This window comes from Euprymna scolopes, chromosome 14 (assembly GCF_053919585.1).
Source record: "Euprymna scolopes isolate OS-2025 chromosome 14, ASM5391958v1, whole genome shotgun sequence".
Classification (NCBI taxonomy): domain Eukaryota; kingdom Metazoa; phylum Mollusca; class Cephalopoda; order Sepiida; family Sepiolidae; genus Euprymna; species Euprymna scolopes.
The window spans coordinates 113,760,619-113,782,224 of NC_136495.1; the positions used below are offsets into that span (position 1 = coordinate 113,760,619).

At 35.6% G+C, this 21,606-nt stretch overlaps 1 protein-coding gene across 1 annotated transcript in view; it reads right to left on the reverse strand.

Moving 5' to 3' along the window:
• LOC145292793 (atrial natriuretic peptide receptor 1-like) overlaps positions 1-21,606 on the reverse strand; it is a 372,037-nt gene that overhangs the window by 277,282 nt on the left and 73,149 nt on the right. Inside the window, exons 11-12 of the mRNA XM_080138832.1 lie at positions 9,214-9,291; positions 7,532-7,636 (exon numbers count right to left, since the gene is read on the reverse strand). Of these exons, the coding sequence (XP_079994958.1) occupies positions 7,532-7,636; positions 9,214-9,291 (183 nt within the window). The remainder of the gene's footprint in view (positions 1-7,531; positions 7,637-9,213; positions 9,292-21,606) is intronic.

The following is a 21,606-nucleotide window of genomic DNA, read 5'->3' on the forward strand; positions in this document are numbered from 1 at the left end:
CATAGAGTTTTAATATTTTACAATACGTACAGTTTAATATTGTACAATACCTACAGTTTTAATATTATACAATATGTACAGTTTTATATTATACAATACGTACAGTTTTAATATTATACAATACGTAAAGTTTTAATATTATACAACACGTGCAGTGTCAATATTATACAATACGTACAGTTTAAATATTATACAATGCTTGTAAATTAATAACCTCGACCCTTGAAAGCTAACAATCTGCTCCCCCACCTCTAGCTGCCACTAAAACCCTACATTATGCATACGCCTTAGTAGTGGAATCCTTAGCCTCAAGCTCCTAACTTTCACATGCTAACCGCCTAACAGTCATCACTAAACATCTATACATTTCTACCTCTTACATACATTAGAGTTCATTCCTATCCAGTTTGGTACTTACCAGCCGAATATGCACTCGGATGCAAAGCGATCTTCATTACATAACAATTGCCTCTTCCTAGATGGGTTTGCAACGAACAATACTAAACCAAATCCGATACTCCCTGTCATGCAAAACGCTCGATGACTCTTAAATGAAAACTGAAATTATTTCCCCTCAATAGTAGAAACACTAACACAACTTTTATCTATTTGCATCTACTGAAAACTTGCCCAAATATCTATTTACTTAATTATACATACGGAATACGCCATGACTTAAAATGTACCTCCAGTTACACCCTGAGTGTACTGCACCTACACCTTAACCTTCGTAAATCTAAATATACAGTGACTGGGCAAAATTCTTAGCTCAATTCCTAATACCTACTCAAACTATAACGTTATCCTGAACCTAAACTAACATAAAGTTTTTAAAAAATGGAAAACCCTAAAGGTAAGTCTTAATCCGCACTAACGCTTTTCTAACAAGCCTCTCCACAAAACTGCTTCCACTGCATGCCCCTAAATAACTTTGAGGAGTGTAACTATTCATTAGATATATAATCTCTACAAACTAACCCTGTAACATTAACTAACCACGCGGGGTCGCAGAAATACCTGGAGTAGGACCCAGGCTCGGATCAAACCCTCTCAGGGCTGATGGAACCAGTAGATCTTCCCAGATCACCCGTCTAGGAGAAGGAAAACTCTGAAACTAAACCAAAGGGGAGGGAGGTCTCTCCAGCCTTGGATGGCAACCTTCCTAGAGCTGGTGACTCAAACAAATTACCGGTCTTCAAACCTAAATTGCTTAAGGAGTAGATAGGCTCTGTCTATCGCCGGCTTCCATACTCCTTCTTTGCCTGTTAGTCAGGCGCAGAGACACTATCACAAGTGAATCGACAAAACACAGTGGTAGATCTTGTTTCTTGTCTAGGGCAATGAATGCCGTTCCCCCACTCCCGACACATCCCACCTCTCAAAACTGGGCACTTGGGAGTGCTTGAGTACCACACATGCCTGTGCAATTAGATTGGGGTGATCTTCTTCTGATGGGCTGAGGATACCGGATTGACAGTTCCTGGCTGCTGTTTCCGGCTGGTAGTACAGGTGCCCTAGTTGTACTTAGAGCTGCTGCTCCATCAACAGTTGTATAATATCGGGAGGTTTGTAGTGCCATGTCGCGCATGAAAAGGGACCCTGCACTCATCCCCAGTGGGCTTTCCTGAGGCCACAGTCCTAGTTGAAGAAAGGTCAGCTGATGGTCTACTTGTGTTGCATGTCTGATACCCTGCATAACCTCTTGTTCAGCTGTCCTTCACCTAACTGAAACTCTTTAAAAACATGATGACAGTACAATAAAAAAAATAAGCTTAAACCAGGCCTAGGGACAAAAATATCCAACTTACCTCCCCCCTGGAGGCTTGCATTCACTAACATCCGTGAGCTTAGAACTAATTTAGCTGATGTTGAAGCATTTCTCCTAACAAATATCCCGGATATATTAGCACTAAGCGAGACTAACCTACACTCCTCCATCCCCTCTAACTACTTTAACATGCCTGGCTTTCTCCCACTCTGCCGTAAGGACTCTGACAGACATATGTATGGACTTGGAGTCTACATTCGTAACACCCTCCCCCTGACTAGAGACACAAACCTAGAAACGGACGATCAAGCCTTTATGTGCTTTAGACTAAACATACAACATAACATTAGCTACTTTTATTTTCTCTACCGCTCTCCCTCGACACAGGACTGCACCATAATAAACAAAGTCTCTGACAGCATAGACACAGCACTCTCCCTTGACACTAGCGCACAAGTACATGTATTTGGTGACTTTAATGTTCACCACAAAAACTGACTTGGATTCTCTACTCACACAGATGCAGCGGGCAGCACAACACATAGTTTCGCTATATCTCACTCCCTATCATAAATGGTTACGTTTCCAACCCGTTTCCCTGACCAGCAAGAACAACACGCATCACTTCTAGATCTGTTTCTGACTACAGTTCCCGAGGATTGTATAACAAATGCTGACAGCCCACTTGGGAACGCTGGCCATGCAGTGATAATGGTAGAAATCGTCCTAAATTCTAGACCCCAAAACTGAAGAGCCGGTGCTCAAAACAACGAGGTATTATATAAAAACGCTGACTGGGAAGCCACCAGAGATCTTATCAGAGATGCCCCATGGGGAAATATTTTTTCTCTTCCTGCTGAACAGTGCGCAAATGAGACCACTGAATGGTTGAAACATCAATTGAAGCACATGCTCCCATGCGGAAATTTTATAGCAAGCCCCACTCTCCTCAATGGTTTACTTCGACTTGCGCAACTGCCATTGCTCAAAGGCAGTATGCATACCGCAGATTTAACTGACATAAGTCCAGTTCAAACAAACAGAAGTATATAGAAGCTAGAAGTAACGTTAAGAAAGAAATAGCGACAGCTAAGAGAGAATTTACTGAAACCACTAAAAATAAACGCATCGAAGCACGAAAACTAGGAAATCGTGACTTCTGGAAAATCTACAACAGTGTAGTAAATAATGGGCAATCAACAATTCCCCCACTAACCAACAATCACGAGATTGTTTGCTCAGCAACCGACAAGGCTAATATGCTTGCTAGCCGGTTTGCCTCGAACTCCACACTGGACCCTTCCAACCATCCCCTGCCTGACTTTCCTTTGCGAACAGACGCCACGCTAAACGATTTAAAAATCACCCCTGCTCAGGTACACGTTATCATAAAAAACCTTGACACTTCAAAAGCATGTGGACCTGATCTCATCCCAGCTGTGCTATTAAAAAAGTGCTCAGCCGAAGTAGCTCCAGTTCTCTCCAAACTCTACAACAAATGCCTTAATGAATCTTGTTTTCCGGGCTGTTGGAAAAATGCTTCTGTGGTACCAGTATTCAAGAATTCTGGCGAAAGAACTGACCCATCAAATTATCGCCCCATTAGCCTCCTCCAACTTTTCGTCAAAATATTTGAGACCATAATTAACCATGCTTTAGTCCGGCACCTTACAGATGCTAAACTTCTGACTGACGAACAATATGAATTTAGACAAGTCCGTTATACAGCTGACATCCTCACTGTAATCACTGGACAAAGCGGGGGAGGGCAGAGCGGTAGCTCTAGATATATCTAAGGCTTTTGACAGGGTATGGCATGAGGGTCTCCTCAGGAAAATTAAATCATACGGTATCACTGGTAGAATACTTAGCATAATTAAATCCTTCTTAGATAAGAGAAAAATCCAGGTTGTCCTCGGCGATCGTACATCTAAACAGTGTGATATAAATGCGAGAGTGCCTCAGGGGTTTATCCTTGGACCTCTATTGTTCCTAATATTTATTAATGACCTCCCCGACAAAACTACCTCTGAGATGGATATACATGCTGATGATACCACACTCTATAACAGGCATGACAGGAAAACAAATGAACACATAACTAAAGAAATGGCAAAAACACTAGAGGATGACTTCCAATCTGTAGTGGAATGGGGGCATAAATGGATGGTCACATTCAATGCTGCCAAGACTAAACTGGTTTCCTTCAATAATTACAAGAAACCTTCTCTGCCACCAATAGCAATGGCCAGTGACTGCTTGGTCTAACGTTCACAGGAAACATGAGTTGGAACAATTATATTGAAAACATTGCCAGGGCCGCTGCGAAAAAGGTAGGCTCTCTCTACCGTGCTAGAAAACTACTGACACCTGAAAGTATCCTGTACCTCTATAAAGCCACCATTCGCCCATGTATGGAGTATTGTTGTCACATACGGGCTGGTGCATCTGCTGCTCGTCTCTCGCTCCTAGACAAGGTTCAAAAGAGAGTCGTCAATCTGATAGGCCCTGAACTGGCATCTAAGCTTCAGCCTCTGTTCCATCGACGAAACGTTGCATCCCTCTGCCTGTTCTACAAGTATTTTAATGGTGAATGCTCTGACGAACTGCAGACACTTGTGCCCTCCACGACGTAGACACCCTCGACAACCCCGGCAGGCAGCTAAATCCCACCCCCACACAGTAGAGATCCCTAGATGTAAAAGATCTTTCTACTCCAGTAGTTTCTTCCCCAGAACCGCTAGATTCTGGAATTCCATTCCAGGTCCCTGCTTCCCTAACTGTACTGACATGCAGAAGTTCAAGTGTAACGTGAACCGACATCTTGCTGCCCAAATCCCAACACAGTGACCCAGTAGTTGCTGCCCCTGATAGTAACCCCCTACACCATAGTGGCAATGTGCCTTGTTTGGAGTGAAAATGTAATTAAAAAAATTATACAATGCTTAGAGTTTCAATATTATGCAATAGCTACAGTGTTTTATATTATACAATGCGTACACTTTTCATATCATACAATACGCACAGTTTTAATATTATAAAATACATAGAGTTTTAATATTATACAATAGTACAGTTTAATATTATACAATGCATACAGTTTTAATGTTATACAATATATACAGTTTTAATATTATGCAATGCGTACAGTTTTAATATTATACAATATGTACAGTTTTGAATTATACAATACGTACAGTTTTAATATTATACAATACGTACATTTTTCATATTATACAATATCTACAGTTTTAATATTATACAATCCCTACAGTTTTAATATTATACAATACCTACAGTTTTAATATCATACAATACCTACAGTTTTAATATCATACAATACCTACAGTTCTAATATTATCCAATACCTACAGTTTTAATATCATACAATAGCAACAGTTTTTATATTATACAATACCTACAATTTTAATATTATACATGACAGTTTTAATATTATACAATACCTACAATTTTTATATTATACAATACGTACAGTTTTTATATCATAAATGCGTACAGTTTTTATATTATAGAAAATGTACGGTTTTTATATTATATAATACGTACAGTTTTAATGTTATACAATACATACAGTTTTAATATAATACAATACCAAAAGTTTAATATTATACAATATGTACAGTTTTGAATTATACAATACGTACAGTTTTAATATTATACAATACGTATAGTTTTCATATTATACAATACCTACAGTTTTAATATTATACAATATCTACAGTTTTAATATTATACAATACCTACAGTTTTAATATTATAGAAAACGTACAGTTTTCATATTATCCAATACCTACAGTTTTAATATTATACAATACCTACAGTTTTAATATTATACAATACCTACAGTCTTAATATTATACAATACCTATAGTCTTAATATTATACAATACCTACAGTTTTAATATTATACATGAACAGTTTTAATATTATCCAATACCTACAATTTTAATATTATACAATACCTATAGTCTTAATATTATACAATACCTATAGTCTTAATATTATACAATACCTACAGTCTTAATATTATACATGAACAGTTTTAATATTATCCAATACCTACAATTTTAATATTATACAATACCTATAGTCTTAATATTATACAATACCTACAGTCTTAATATTATACATGAACAGTTTTAATATTATACAATACCTACAGTTTTAATATTATACAATACCTATAGTCTTAATATTATACAATACCTACCGTTTTAATATTATACATGAACAGTTTTAATATTATACAATACCTACAATTTTAATATTATACCATACGTACTGTTTTAATGTTATACAATACATACAGTATTAATATTATACAATACGTAAAGTTTGAATATTATACAATACGTACATTTTTTATGTTATACAATACCTACAGTTTTAATATTATACAATATGTACAGTTTTAATATTATAGAATGCATACAGTTTTAATATTATACAATGCATACAATTTCAATATTATACAATGCGTACAGTTTTAATATTATAAAATACCTACAGTTTTAATATCATAAATGCGTACAATTTTAATATTATACAATATTTACAGTTTTAATATTATACAATATGTACTGTTAACTGTACGCATTGTATCATATTAAAATTGTACGTATTGTATCTTATTAAAACTGTATTATTGCATATTATGTAGGTATTGTATATTTTAAAATAATATTTAATTCACTACAAACAAAATATAATGCTACTAACACCTAAAGGGCTACTGTGGATTAGGGGGTAAATTTATAGAGGCATCCTAAGTTCTTCGGCAAGATGTTTGTTTATATTACATTTAAATTTTTGTATGTTTGTACAATTAGGAATCAGGAGACAGGGAGGGGATTCCAAAGGCAAGCGGTTCGAGGGAATAAGTTGTTAGAGTAGAAAGCCTTCCTACATCCGAATACATTGAAGCGCATACGGATGAAGTACTTGGAAAACTAGCACAGGGAAGCAACATTGCGGCGATGGGACAGGGGCTTGAGCTTGGTAGACTGTACTGGATTTAATAAATTTTAGACTCTTTTGGAGGCCCTGTTCAAGAATGATAGACCACGGTCACTGAGAATACAAAGAAGGCCTGTTAACTGAAAAATGTCTGCAGGCAATATAGGTAAGATTTGTCAGACTGTCAGTACTATATGACGACCATTTGAAAAAGAGCAATAAAACATATTTAAAAAGAAAAAGTTCGATTAATACTTAAACTGAACTTTATTCAATATAAAATATAAATATTATATATGTAAAACTAAGTCATTTTAAAGCAATATACAATTTAATACTGATAAAACTGAATTATCAATTTAGGGAACAAACGATTAAAGAAACATTAAACACAAATATTTTTTGGCCTTCCAAACAAGATCACAGTGTAGTATCTGTTTTGATGCTACACTTTACCTTTTCTGACCTCAATCGGTGTAGGAGAAATCTTTCATGACTGAGATTATTCTTCTTCCTATCCAGAGTACCCCTTATTTGGAAGCTGGATTTTGCCCACATGATTATATGTTGAAATATTTAAATAACTATTGCTTTAAATACAGAAATTATATTTTAAGTTTTGGTTTTTTGTTCTTCTTGTAAATGTTAGATCGAAGAGTTTGGACGTTGGCCTCTCAGAAATGGAAAATAACAGCCATGACAATCAGTGATTGGTAAGATTTCTTATAAAAAATATTAATATCGTCCCAGCTCCTAAAATGAGTAAAGTATGGTATTTCCGGTTACCTGTAGACTTCCTTTGTTGCAATATTCATTCAGAATAAATACGCCGTCTGTTTCGATGGCCGCGCCAATAAACCTTGTTAAATTCGGATGATAAACACAACGAACCTATGAAATATAGAAGAAAGTTTGGTTAGACTTGAATTAAATATGGAAGCAAAGTTATGTGGACGAGGGGTTGTGACGAGGGGGGTCAAATCTTACGTTTAAAATAAAATACTAAATACCTGAAAAATATGTGATAAAAAATTTAGCCAATAAAACGTCCGCTAATTAGCACCTATTATCATCGTATTTAAAAAAAATGTCTCAGAATTGCGATAACGAGATATATATATATATATATATATATATATATATATATATATATATATATATATATATATATATATATATATATATATAAAATAAACTTTATATCTCGGCAGTGGAGTGAAAAGCATATCTTATTGTACTTTTATTAATATTATTGGAATTTTTTCCTTTTTTTCTTGTACACATTTTTGTGAATTTTTCTTTTGGATTATTATGGACCATCTTCTTCCAATTACGGGATTTATTTTGATTTTACTTGTGCAAATGGAAATTCAATTAACTTTCTTGAAGTTATATATTTGTATTTTACCATCACTGGATTATTTATCTTCCACCAGACTATCCATTCATGTGTAATCACCTTTTTCTTCACCATATTCCCTCTGCTTCACTTTTTTGTTATCAAGTAAGATCTTTAACTTACTTGTTGTTTCATCAGATACTTTTGCATGCAAAATCCGATCCCTCATTTTGCTAATTCCTACCCTCTGATGAGAAGGAAAATATTTCTTCGAAACTCCGCGGATTAAGGACTATCCACTTATCTAGTGTTTCCTTTTCAGATTAAATATGTTTTTAACTCATTTCAAAGTCTTTTTAACATGTTTTATTAACTGTTTGCTCGTAGATATATATATATATGTGTGTGTGTGTGTGTGTGTGTGTGTGTGTGTGTGTGTGTGTGTGTGTGTGTGTGTGTGTGTGTGTGTGTGTGTGTGTGTGTGTGTGTGTGTGTGAATTTCAATTTAATTTTATGATTTAAGAAGGTTAAATTTTAAATATAGAATTTTTATTGCTGGCAAACAAAGAAACCATTTAATAAATATGTTTCCTTACCCCATGAGTTTTCCATGTTTGTTCCATTTCAGGATTTAGCATACATTCTGGATTTGAAGTTCAATATCCTTTTTTTGCATCACTATCTAATTTTCCTTATTCTATGTAGCTAAAATGATTTTAAAAATTTAAAAACTTCAAATGTTTCTATGTTTATTGCCTTTAGCAAATAAGGTGCAAACCATTTATAACATTTGCTAACATTTTTCCTCTGAGGAAAGAGTTTAATAAATATATTTCCTTGATCCATGAGTCTCCGCTGTTTATTTAACATCGAAAACTCATGGGTTAAGGAAATATATTTATTAAACTCTATTCTTTGTTTGCAAACAACAAAAATTATATTTTTGAAATTTAACCTTTTCAAATCATAAAATTTAAATTCATATATATATATATATATATATATATATATATATATATATATATATATATATATATATATATATATATATATATAATTCTAGTTCAAATAACAAGTCAGTTTTCGATGGAAAAATAATTTGCAAACAAGTTTGTATGAAGGATCTCACCTCATTCAGTTCGCGTATCAAATCCTTGGTTAACATCACATTCGGCCTGGAAATTTTTTTCACAGCAACGATGAAGCCCTGGAAATAATTTAAAAAAGTAAGAAAAGAAGGGTGCGCGCTTAATAAGATGTAACCACAGATTTTTTGTTTTGTTTACGTTTTAATTTCATCAGGTTCCGGTTTATTCGTGAAACCACTGGATCAACATATATATATATATATCTATATATATAAAAATGTAAATTTGGTTCGTTCCAAACGAATAAAACCATATTTCTACGTTACCAATTTATTTGAAATTTTCAGACAACCCATCTTTAGAGTTGAGGTATGTTTTTATGTTATTAAAATCTATTTACCTCGCGAATTATTAAAATATTAAATAAAATAAATATATTTTTTAACCGCGGTGCGAATCTGTTCTGTTGATAAAAGTGAACTTCCGGTTCGATTCATTTCACAGCCACGAATTGACGAAGCATTTCATTTTCTGTTTAGTAAGTAAAAAAAACAAAAAAAAACATAATTCATTTGTTTATCTTCCAAATTTTTTTATTTACACATTTTTTCTTTATTATATAAGGCCAAAAAGAAGTTTGTCGTTTGCTTTTTTAGTTTTTTTTTTGTTTGTGTTTCGATATAAGATTGGTTGGAATAAAAAAAAAACACGATTTAAAAAATAGCGCGGATCACTCTCTGCATTAGTACCGAAAAATGTTACTAAACATTTATTAATAATTTCTCACTTTTACAAACATTTGATTTTAAATTTCTTTTTAATGACGACTTTTATCGACTTTTTTTTAAATATCCCCCCAAATGTTGTTTATTAGCCCCCCACCTCCAAAAGCTGTTCTTAAGATTTGGATGTGGGGGGGGGTGATTCCAAGGTGGACCTAATCTAAAAAAAAAAAAAAAAAAGTAACTATTTTTTTATTAACTTTTTTTTTACTTTTTTATTAAAAATTAGTAAATTTCAATGAATAGAATAATAAATCATTTATCATTAATATGTGTTTTTGGTTTTGTGTTGAATGAAACTTTTTTTTTTCATTACAACAATAATGAACCAATTTAAATCTTCCGGCATGCGTTTAAGGGTTACGAAATTATCAATAAATCGTTTAGTTACTAAGCCAACGTCAGTAAATAAAAAAAATGTTACGTGCGCATGCATTAGCCTTGACTTGGGGGGGGGGCTAAGGGAGCGACCATTAAATAATTATGCTGGTCGCCATGGAACTCAACGCCCAAGGAGTACCTAAAGTGGCACTTATGCACTTATGTTATCGTGCTATTTTTAAACATAGTATTTTCATGTTAAATTCAAATTTTACAATATGTTTTTCTTTTATTAATTTGTTATGTGAAAGTACAGATAACCCGGTCGGTTTCTAATGTGATGAAAATCTAGCCCCCCCCCCAAAAAAAAAGGGTTACTCTGGATAATAACAAAACATTAAAATGGCCTCAGTCTCGAAAGATTTCTTCTCTACTGAACGAGGAAATAAACGGTGAAGTGTAGTTCACCTTCTGTGTCTCTCCCCCTCTCTCTTCCTCTCTTAATATCTCTCTCTATCCATCTCTCCCTTTCCCTCTCTCAATCTATCTTTCTCTCTATATCACCCTCTCCATCTCTCTTCTTTTTTTTTACACAGTGATCACCACTTATCAAGGCCCGGAAGCCACTCAGGGATAAGGGTTATTGCAAGTACATTACGTTAGTGTGGAGATTTGATAAAGTGTTTACTTAAGGAGCGGTTCATTAGGAATTTGTTAACATTGGACTTGAACACATCCAAGTTGTAGTCCGGTGGGAAGCAGGCAGACGGAACAGAGTTCCACAGGCGTGCAGTTATAAGAAAGAAGCTTTGTTCATGGAATCCACGTTTTGATTTAGGCACAGATAAAGAGTGGGGGAAATTTTTCACAGTGGATTCGGCTAGACGGGTGTTTTTCGTGAAAGATTGGCGAGGGGGGACCAGAGATTGAGCCCCTTTCTCTCTCTAATTCCCTCTATCTCTCTCCTTTCCTCTGTCTCATCCCTCTCTGTTTCTAACTCTCCCCCTCTCTCTGTTTATCTATCAATCCCTTTATCTCTCTATCTCCTTCTCTTTCTCTATTTTCCTTTCACTTTCTCTTTCCTATCTATATATCTTCCTCTCTATCTGTCCATCTCTAATCCCTCATCCTATTTTAGTCTCCTAAATTAATTACAGTGAATAAGGCATTGTCAAAACATGGATAAATCCTATTTTAGTCACCTAATTTACGGACTGTGAGAATAGAAGTTATTTGGAAATTACTGCTACCTTGAACAGCACCAGAAGTAACTGGTAAAACCTTTCTAATTAAATTGATTTTGGCAGCCATTTGCTAACAAAAGGACATAGCCTTAGCCCTTGCTGCATGAGGAATACCTGCGACCTTGCTGCCAAGTAGAAGAATTATTTATTCTACTTTAAAGCATTCAATTTTTCAAAAATCTCATGTTCGACATCTGTGACGGGACACCGGACGATGCCGGGTGTCCCGTTCAGCTAGGTGAAGATAAGAATGCTTATGGCCGGGGGGGGCGTGCTGATACTGTGTCAAAGATTAAGACAAGCGTTTATGAGATCCTCGGGAGACATATCTGTTTTAATGGCGGAAAAAAAAGGAGATTATTTTTATAGTTGGATCTGGTGAGAATGAGTTTTTAATTGATTCGGACAGTCTCGAGAATTGGGCTCCAAAATGTCTGCTCGGAAATCGGGGACCCGTGGTGTTTTAACTCAAGAGACCACCAAGCTAGTTTGACAGATATGTTCACAAAACAATAGAGAAAGGGAAAAGTATAAGAAAATAGAGGGATAGAAAAAGAAATTCACAAGAGAAGAAAGAGGGGGGAATAGAAGATAATGGAGAAAAGGAAGGAAGATGCTTTTGATATAAACAACGATCGCCTACTCGAAAAAGGAGATATAGAAGGGTTTTGGCAGTCTTTGGTCAGCGAGCGAAGCGTACACATCGGCTCTCGCCCCGCCTGGGGTGAGAGGCAGGGGCAGAAATCTCAGTAAGGACTAACTTGAAAAGAACTTGTTCTTAGCTAGAGAATTAACCTGATATCTCAAATATACAACCTGCATCACGAAGCGCGGATAACGAAAACACGACTTTAAACAAATGTAGAATGATTGCAAATAATTATTTTATTTGGTTTAAACGAAAATGACCTCAGAGTTTTTTCTTTGTTTTTCGATTGCCGGCATAAGTGAAGATGCAGTTTATTTCAGGTATGCCCTGACGCCAGACGACGAAGACGCAGACATAAAACCAGAGGGACGGCCGAAGAGGACAATGTTGCCACACGGACTTGGGGTCATGCACGTTTAACGTGCCTTGAGCAGCGGAGGTATGTTTTCCAGGGACCAGTACGAGTCTGGTCACGCTGGAGGGGTCCACCACTAGACGACGCAGGCCCGGGACATCGTTCCCGTTACAACGTGATGCGCGTGAGATGTCCCGTTACAACGTGATGCGCGTGACGCGTCCGTTACAAGGTGGTGCCGATGACTTAGGATCATCACATCTGGAATGTGCACGAACGAGTTGCCACGAAAACAGTTTGAAGCGTTTGGAACTCAGTTCCCTTGAAAAAAAATATATAAAGGAAATGGAAAATAGCACAGAAAAATGTTTAGAAAAAAAAAAAAAAAAAAGGAAAAAAAAATAGGAGAAAAAGAACGATTGAAAAGAAAACTTATCGAAGAGAAAAGAAAGACTGACATTGAACGTACCGAAGGGAAAAGAAAAAGTGAAATTGAACTTTGAGGGCATAAATAGCCGTCAGAATGCAGAAAAAAATGTGCAGCGAGACAGGGAAGTGGAGATATGGAAAGGAAGGAAGCAGACGAGAAAGGTAGGGGCAGACTTTTTTGGTTCCTATATGCTTCGCCCAGATTTTTTTTTTTTTTTAGGCGCTGTTGTCAGGGTGCTTTTCGTTGGTTACGTATTCTGTAAAGATTTTTTTTTTCTTAATATTGCAAAGTATTGTTGATTTTTTTTGTCACCCCCAAAGAAAAAAGTGAAAATGAAATATGTATTTGTTTAAACGGGTTGATACGTTGTTGTATTGGGGCATTAAGAACAGTCGCGCATATGTTATCACTGATATGAGCGAGAGAGAGAGAGAGAGAGAGAGAGAGAGAGAAACCGGCAGTCGGGCAGTACCGATGCCATTCTAAGACCGTTAAATAGACGGTGGGTGGGAGAATTTTATTAAAACTAGAGAAAAGAAAGAGAAAGAAAAATTTTTTTTAATTTGTTGACAATTAATTCCATTATTGAAATTTAGTTTTAAGTGTTTAAACTGCCGTATAGGAGTAGATTTGATCCAAGTATGTAGGTATGTGCAGGCGTGTGCGTGTGTATGCGCGTGTACGGGTGTATAGGTGTGGTTACCTAGATAGTTAAATAAATAAAGAAATAAAAGGGAGGAAGAAAGAAAGAAATAAAAAAGAAGAGACGCCATTTAGAGGCATATCAAACGGGTAAGCAATAAAAACCAGACAACCCCTGATAGCGGAGGGGGGAGATGATGAAGATGAGAATACCAACGGCCAGCCACGCGTAGCGCCCGGCCAGAAAAAAAAAAAGAAAGGGAAGGAGAGTCGCTAGTTAGAAGCATATCAAACTGATAGCAATAAAGAAAAAAAAAAGGATAGACAAGCAAACAGAGGAAGTCATAAATCATGAGACACGCGCCAGATGAAGGGAGAGAGGCGAACAGAATAAAACAGAATTGTAGCACCCTATTTTTATTGATTGATGTATATCCTGAATCGTTTATTTTTGAAAATCTATTCTTGCCCTAGTCAGGTATTCAAATCTTAAATTAGTCATTAAAAAAATAAATAAATAAATAAAAATAAAATAATAATAATTATTATTAATTATTGTAGTTAAGAAGAAAAAAAAAACAACTTAATGATTGAGGGATGTCCTATGTTTAAGGGTCTCTATTGGTCGCTCGGCGGCGAACTCCATTGCTCCTACGAAATAAAAAAATGGGCTTTAAGACATCTTAGTACCGAAGGGAACGGGTGGTTGGAAGACGTAAACCCAGTGCACGGTTTGCAAAATTATCAAAGGATGTGGCACGAGAAAACATATTGTGAGATTATTGGAAAATATACTGGTCGCATAAGACGGCGTAAGTCCAGTGATGGGACACGAAAAAGGACCTGCCTGTAATTGTCAGGTGTGCTATACTAGGAGAAGGTAATTACTCCGTCAATTTTATTTTTTTTTCTGCCTCGTTGGAGGGCGAGGCTGAGTACCCTCCCTGGTATTCGAAGCAGTATACCAGCCGACCAGGAGCCTGGCGGAAAAGAAAATGCTTCACAAAGGGGCATGGCATGGAGTTATTGTTCGCTGACGGCTGGGTGAGCACAGGATGCCTAGAAACGTTTGTTGTTACCAGTGAGAGTGAGAGAAGTAATAATCTAATTGATGGTAGTGTTAAATCATTTAAACTGTCGAGTAGAATATCTTAAAGAAACTAACGGTGCTGATATTGTTCTGTTTTGGAAAAGAGAAATTTAGAAATGCTCAGTCGAGAAGGATTTCTCCTTCACGGGAGGGGGATTGAATATTGTTAGTGTAGCGTTGAAACAGTTGTTGCACTTGGTCTCTGACCAAAATGGCGCTGCTGAGACAAATTATGGGACTGAAGGGCAGGATTGCCTCGGTCGGGGAGGATCTCTCCTTCACTGGATGAGAATAGTGCATGTTGGGTGTGGCGTTAGGGCAGATGCTGTACCTTGTTCCGAGTGAGAGAATGCCTATGGGACAAGTGAAGGTAAAAAAAAAAAAAAAAAAAGTTTGGGTATCGTAGAGCTTAATGAAAGCTGTACAGGAAAGTGCAACGTTGTGTAAGTATGGTTTGGAAAACGTATTAGCTGAGGAGGAAACTTAGTCTCCTTGCACCGGGGTACTTAGGAGAAACGATATGCACCCTCCCCAGCTGGCACGCCTATGTTGTTTTATATTTGGGACCATGGGGAAGAAATTGAGATGAAAGATTTTGTTGCCGTCGGTTGGATCGATGCACTAGAAATGTACGTGTGTGTGTGTGTATCTGGGTGGTGTGCCTGGAAACTTTTGTTGATCTCGTAGGAGAAAGAATTAATTTATTGGGAATTCTGTATTGTATTGTATTTGGGAAATTCTGAAAAAAAAGAGAAAAAAGAAACAGTTTAGTTGAGGACGGACTAGATTGGGAAAGGAAGGGGAGTGTCAGAGAAAAAGAAAAAAAGAAGAAAAAAGAAAAAATTGATATGTGGATAGGATTTGTTCAATGAGGTGTGAGAAAAAAATCTGGAGAGTGTTTTTTAATCTGCAGATAGCTGGATAAGGATGTGAGAGGGTCAATGATGAAGAGACCTCCCCAATGTTAAGTGTAGGGAGAAATCAGGTGACCGTAAACCACTGACGGCAGCGCGCCTGGGCGGGGCAGGGATACCAATCAGTGCCCTCCACCAAAACCTGGATAGGGTGCATGGGCTGCAACTATCGACAAAACCCAAGGTTGCAGCACAGTCAATCCCTAAGCCATTATTAACAAAAAAAAAAAGAAAAAAAAGAATGGAAAAAAAAAACAAATATAAAAAGTGCAAATATTTTTCTGATTGTTTTATGAATTATGAGAAAGAGAAAATGAACAAGTAGTTAAAGGGTGTATGAGCCCTCTTTTGATAGTGAACTGAGCATGGTTAGCTTTCCTCAGTTGCATGCACATAGATTAAGGCATAGAGAAGGACCGAATATTGAAAAAAAAAAATGAAAAGAAAAGAGAAACTGTTTTGCATGTACATGGGTTAGTCACCTTAAAAGGACTAGTAGAGAAAGAAAAAATGAGAGTTTAACAATCGAAAAAAAAATATATGCATGTATACAATCTCATACACCGGGATAAGCAGAACCATTAGAGCAGAACATTTTTGCATACCAACCGGACCATTGATACAGGAACATTTTTGCATGCTGAATGGACAATTTTTGTTAGTTGCTGTTAATTGACCTAGACTGTAGAATTACTAATTTCGGAGCCGGCTTCTGATGCAGGTCGCGTATATGCCAATTATGGCTAATTGACAGGTGTAAGGGGAGGGCGGATGTGACGGGACACCGGACGATGCCGGGTGTCCCGTTCAGCTAGGTGAAGATAAGAATGCTTATGGCCGGGGGGGGGGCGTGCTGATACTGTGTCAAAGATTAAGACAAGCGTTTATGAGATCCTCGGGAGACATATCTGTTTTAATGGCGGAAAAAAAAGGAGATTATTTTTATAGTTGGATCTGGTGAGAATGAGTTTTTAATTGATTCGGACAGTCTCGAGAATTGGGCTCCAAAATGTCTGCTCGGAGTCGGGGACCCGTGGTGCTTAACTCAGAGACCACCAAGCTAGTTTGACAGATATGTTCACAAAACAATAGAGAAAGGGAAAAGAATAAGAAAATAGAGGGATAGAAAAAGAAATTCACAAGAGAAGAAAGAGGGGGGAATAGAAGATAATGGAGAAAAGGAAGGAAGATGCTTTTGATATAAACAACGATCGCCTACTCGAAAAAGGAGATATAGAAGGGTTTTGGCAGTCTTTGGTCAGCGAGCGAAGCGTACACATCGGCTCTCGCCCCGCCTGGGGTGAGAGGCAGGGGCAGAAATCTCAGTAAGGACTAACTTGAAAAGAACTTGTTCTTAGCTAGAGAATTAACCTGATATCTTAAGTATACAACCTGCATCACGAAGCGCGGATAACGAAAACACGACTTTAAACAAATGTAGAATGATTGCAAATAATTATTTTATTTGGTTTAAACGAAAATGACCTCAGAGTTTTTTCTTTGTTTTTCGATTGCCGGCATAAGTGAAGATGCAGTTTATTTCAGGTATGCCCTGACGCCAGACGACGAAGACGCAGACATAAAACCAGAGGGACGGCCGAAGAGGACAATGTTGCCACACGGACTTGGGGTCATGCACGTTTAACGTGCCTTGAGCAGCGGAGGTATGTTTTCCAGGGACCAGTACGAGTCTGGTCACGCTGGAGGGGTCCACCACTAGACGACGATGCAGATATTCAAATTATAAGAATTCCATTTGACTGAGTGAATGAGCTATTCTTGCAGGTCAATACAAAGATGCCCATGAACTTTACGCTATTATCGAATGTAAAATTCCAAGTGAGGTAGTCAAATACAAATCCATCGACACTGTTGTGAAAACAGATAAAGTGGTTAATTATCCAACAGCTATATTTGCCAGGGATGCCACCGCATGTATTGCAACTGAAATTTTGTGTACTAATTATCATATAGTGAAATATAAACCAATCGAAGCTTTGCAATGGCATATAGCTTGCAGTAAAAAAAATTAACAAACAATATCATAGAAACAACAATCTTAACAGGACCTTTCAGAGATGAATATATCTTCATTCTATGCATTCCTATGATTCCACCGGATACATCATTACACTTTAGGAAATTGCACTTTCCAATTTTATTGTCATTTGCAATAACCATCAACAAAGCACAGGGAACAATCTTTACAATTGTGGGCCTTACAGTTACACACTGACTGTTTTTTCACATGGACAATTTATATTACGCATTCAAGAGTCACCAAACCGGAAAATCTCTATATCAGCTAAGAAAATGGAACAACAAAAACTGTGTACCCATGCAAAATGGAAAATTAAACCTATAAGAAACATGTTTTTACTCATGTTGGAACTTTTTCCATTGCGCCAATTTGAGCCACAGCAATGCGTGGCAGGGTACAGCTAGTATATATATATATATATATATATATATATATATATATATATATATATATATATATATATATATATATATATATATATATAATTATTTCCACAGCCAGACAACGTCGAAGCTCACAAGGGCACTGACTGCAAACAAACCGGAAATCCAATTCATTTGGGCTCATCAGTTAGACACATCTGAATTCGAGATTCGAAACACGAGCCTCTTGCATACAATGCCAGCACTCTACCAACTGAGCAAACGTTCCACACACACAAGAATGTTAACCTAGCGAGCAATCAGCAATAGAAATTTTCAGAATGTAAGAGCATATATGATTATTTCCACAACCAGACAACGTCGCAGCTCAGTAGGAAAGCTCATGTATGAGAGTTCAATGCGGCGTAGCGCATAGATAAGAGTTAATAGAAACTTATTTCACCCCTGTGTGGGCCTCATCAGACGAGACGAGCTAGTCAGGTCTGTAACTGACTTAAAAGTGGTATGCATTTGATGGAAGGCGAGGTTGAAGGAGGGTAAGTAAGAGGGACGGGAGAAAAAAGGGGAATGATTTGGTTGAGAAAAGTAGATAATCGGGTAGAGAAAGGAAGCAAGCCAAATGGAAGGGGAGGAAAAATTTAAAGTTGACTAGAAAGATAGAATGGAGAGTAGAGACCATTCATGAAGACTCAACTCAAGGAGAAATCAGTCAGAAAATCTCGAAAATTATATATATATATATATAAATATATATATATATATATATATATATATATATATATATATATATATATATATATATATATATATAATTGTTCCTAAGTTATAAATATTTGGAAATAAAAACGGGCTTTATAAATTTATGTACATAAACACTGTGTACGAGTGCACTGGAGAGATGGAAAAAGAGAAATACGCCACTCGTACTTTTCTAATTGTCCTGGCGTCGCTATATTTCTTTGTGCGGTTTACATATTAATCATGGCTGATTTAGAAGCAGACAGTGTCGAAGGTGAAAAATATCAAACGTGCAATCCGTGAGGATAAGTCTTCGCTTTGTGGGTAATTTTATTACAAACATAAATATGGTCATGTGAGCGATAACAAGGCGATTATGATCCACACGCTGTATTTTAAAGGTTTCTCTTGATAAAGCATTTGTATGGGTTTGGTTTTATGAAACTTTTCTATTTACATTTTAATACGTTTTTATAATGAAATCATTTTAGTCGCTTTTGTCAGTCTCCATTGAATTTACACACATAGAGAAGCACTAGGTGTATCAGAATTTTTGTAGGAATTTTTGAAACCCCTAACACGAAACAGCGAATAAAATATAAAAAACTCGTAATTTCTCTTTTAAAAGTGGGTTGTTTATTTTCTATATGGATTATACTTCCAAAATAAACTATTAAAGTTGTTTTAAAAGTAATAGAAATATTTTTTATTTTTTAAAAAACAGTAATGAAATTAATTGAATTTTACGAGTTCAGTATTTTTCAATTTTTAAACTTTAAAAATCTATCAAAATTTTTCTATTGATTCAATTTTTACGATATTTTCAGGGTCAATGTGAAATTTTATGCTCTTTCTAGTAAACTATATTTTAGACAAACGTTTTTTTTAATTCACCCCCCCCCCCCCATTTTCAAGTGTCTATTAAAAAGTAAATAATTAATTTACTCACCAATTGAAGATAAAAGATCAATAAATAATGTATTCAAATTTAAAACAAAAAAGTAGTGTTTTTTAGAAATTTACCATGTAAAGTCCGAAGTTTAAAACCTTTTTTTAAAAAAGAAACACATTGGTCCTTGCTCCTTTAATTGAAGAAAAAATTAGGGATTGAATTACATTTTTCGATGAGTTATAAGCTTGGAAAGACGGGGCGGAATTATTCAATATTTTTCACGAAATTTCTGACACACCTAGAGAAGCACCTGAGAGGTAAATTTTATGGTTGTAGCTAACTAATATCGGAAACAACTATAGAGCTTGCGTCAATAGTTTATAGTTTATATATATATATATATATATATATATATATATATATATATATATATATATATATATATATATATATATATATATATGGGGATGTGAAGTTCGAACCTAACCTAAGCTGACGAAGGCTAAAAGCCAGAAACACGCGTGTCATTTATGCACGTAAATAAATAAATAAATAAAACTAATAAATAAATAAATACGTCCCACGGAAAAATAAAGGCGATCTATTTATATATATATATATATATATATATATATATATATATATATATATATATATATATATATATATATATATACGAATAACAAAAAACAAAAAGAGCTTTAAGGCTGGTAAATATGCACTCGCGTACCTAACTGCCTTGTACAAAAACCTTTTAGTCAATAAACACGCAAGAAAATGCCCCCTCTCTCAGGTGCCCAGAAAGTGGGTGCTCATATTAAGGTAAATTAACATGGAAAAGTGATCACCCACTTTTCGAAATGTAATTTCATCATATCATGAAAAGTATTTTTTTTTTTGCGACGGAAACGGTTTGCAGATTCGTTTGTAGCACACCTAAATCTAGGAAAAAGTATTTTTTATATACAAACGTGATACGGACCTTCACAAAGTAAAAAAAACTGAAGAAAAAAATGGATTCCTAGTTCCGCATTTACGAAAAATATTATTAATTGATTTACATGGCGTTTGCCAGGTGTTTGTAGATTTGTGTGTGTAAGGGATGGGAGTAAAGTAAAGAATAAGTGAATAATAACCGTTTTTCAGTGAAAAAAAAAGAAACGAAAAGAGAGAAAAAACATCGAAAAAAGCAAAAAAAAAATGGAAATTATGTCATTTATGTTTATTATTAAAAAATGGAAATAATGATTTTTTGTATAAATGTTGGGAAATAAATGGTAATAAAGCAATGTAAAAGTAAATGTGGTGCGTTACACCCAAATACCAATCCAGTTTTTTAAAAACCGAAGCCCTTGTTCATTCGTAACTGTCCCGGGCGGTGTAAATGGGTGGCGGTGGAAGGAGGAATTTATTAGAGAGAGAAGAGTTTACTACTTCCATTGATCCTAACAGATCAGCGAGATAGTGGAGAAGTAATATGTCTTTAACACACCTTAGATATTGTGCTGTAATTTGTGCATATAACATTTGCATAAAATGTCTTGATTTTAACCTTATTAAGGTCAAACTCGGAGGGGAAAATGAGTTTATTTTATATAGATAGATAGATAGAAGAAGAAGAAGAAGAAGAAGAAGAAGAAGAAGAAGAAGAAGAAGACGACGACGATAGAAGATAGAAGAAATAAATAGACAGAATAGATAGATAGATAGATAGATAGCTAGAAGAATAGATAGAAGATAGAAATAGATATATAGATAGAATAGATAGAATAGATAGAAGATAGATATATAGATAGAATAGATAGAAGATAGAAATAGATATATAGATAAATAGATAAATAGATAGATAGAATAGATAGAAGATATAGATAGAAGAGAAGAAATAGATAGATAGAAGATAGATAGATATTACATTTGCATAAAATGTCTCGATTTTTAATCCTATTAAGGTCA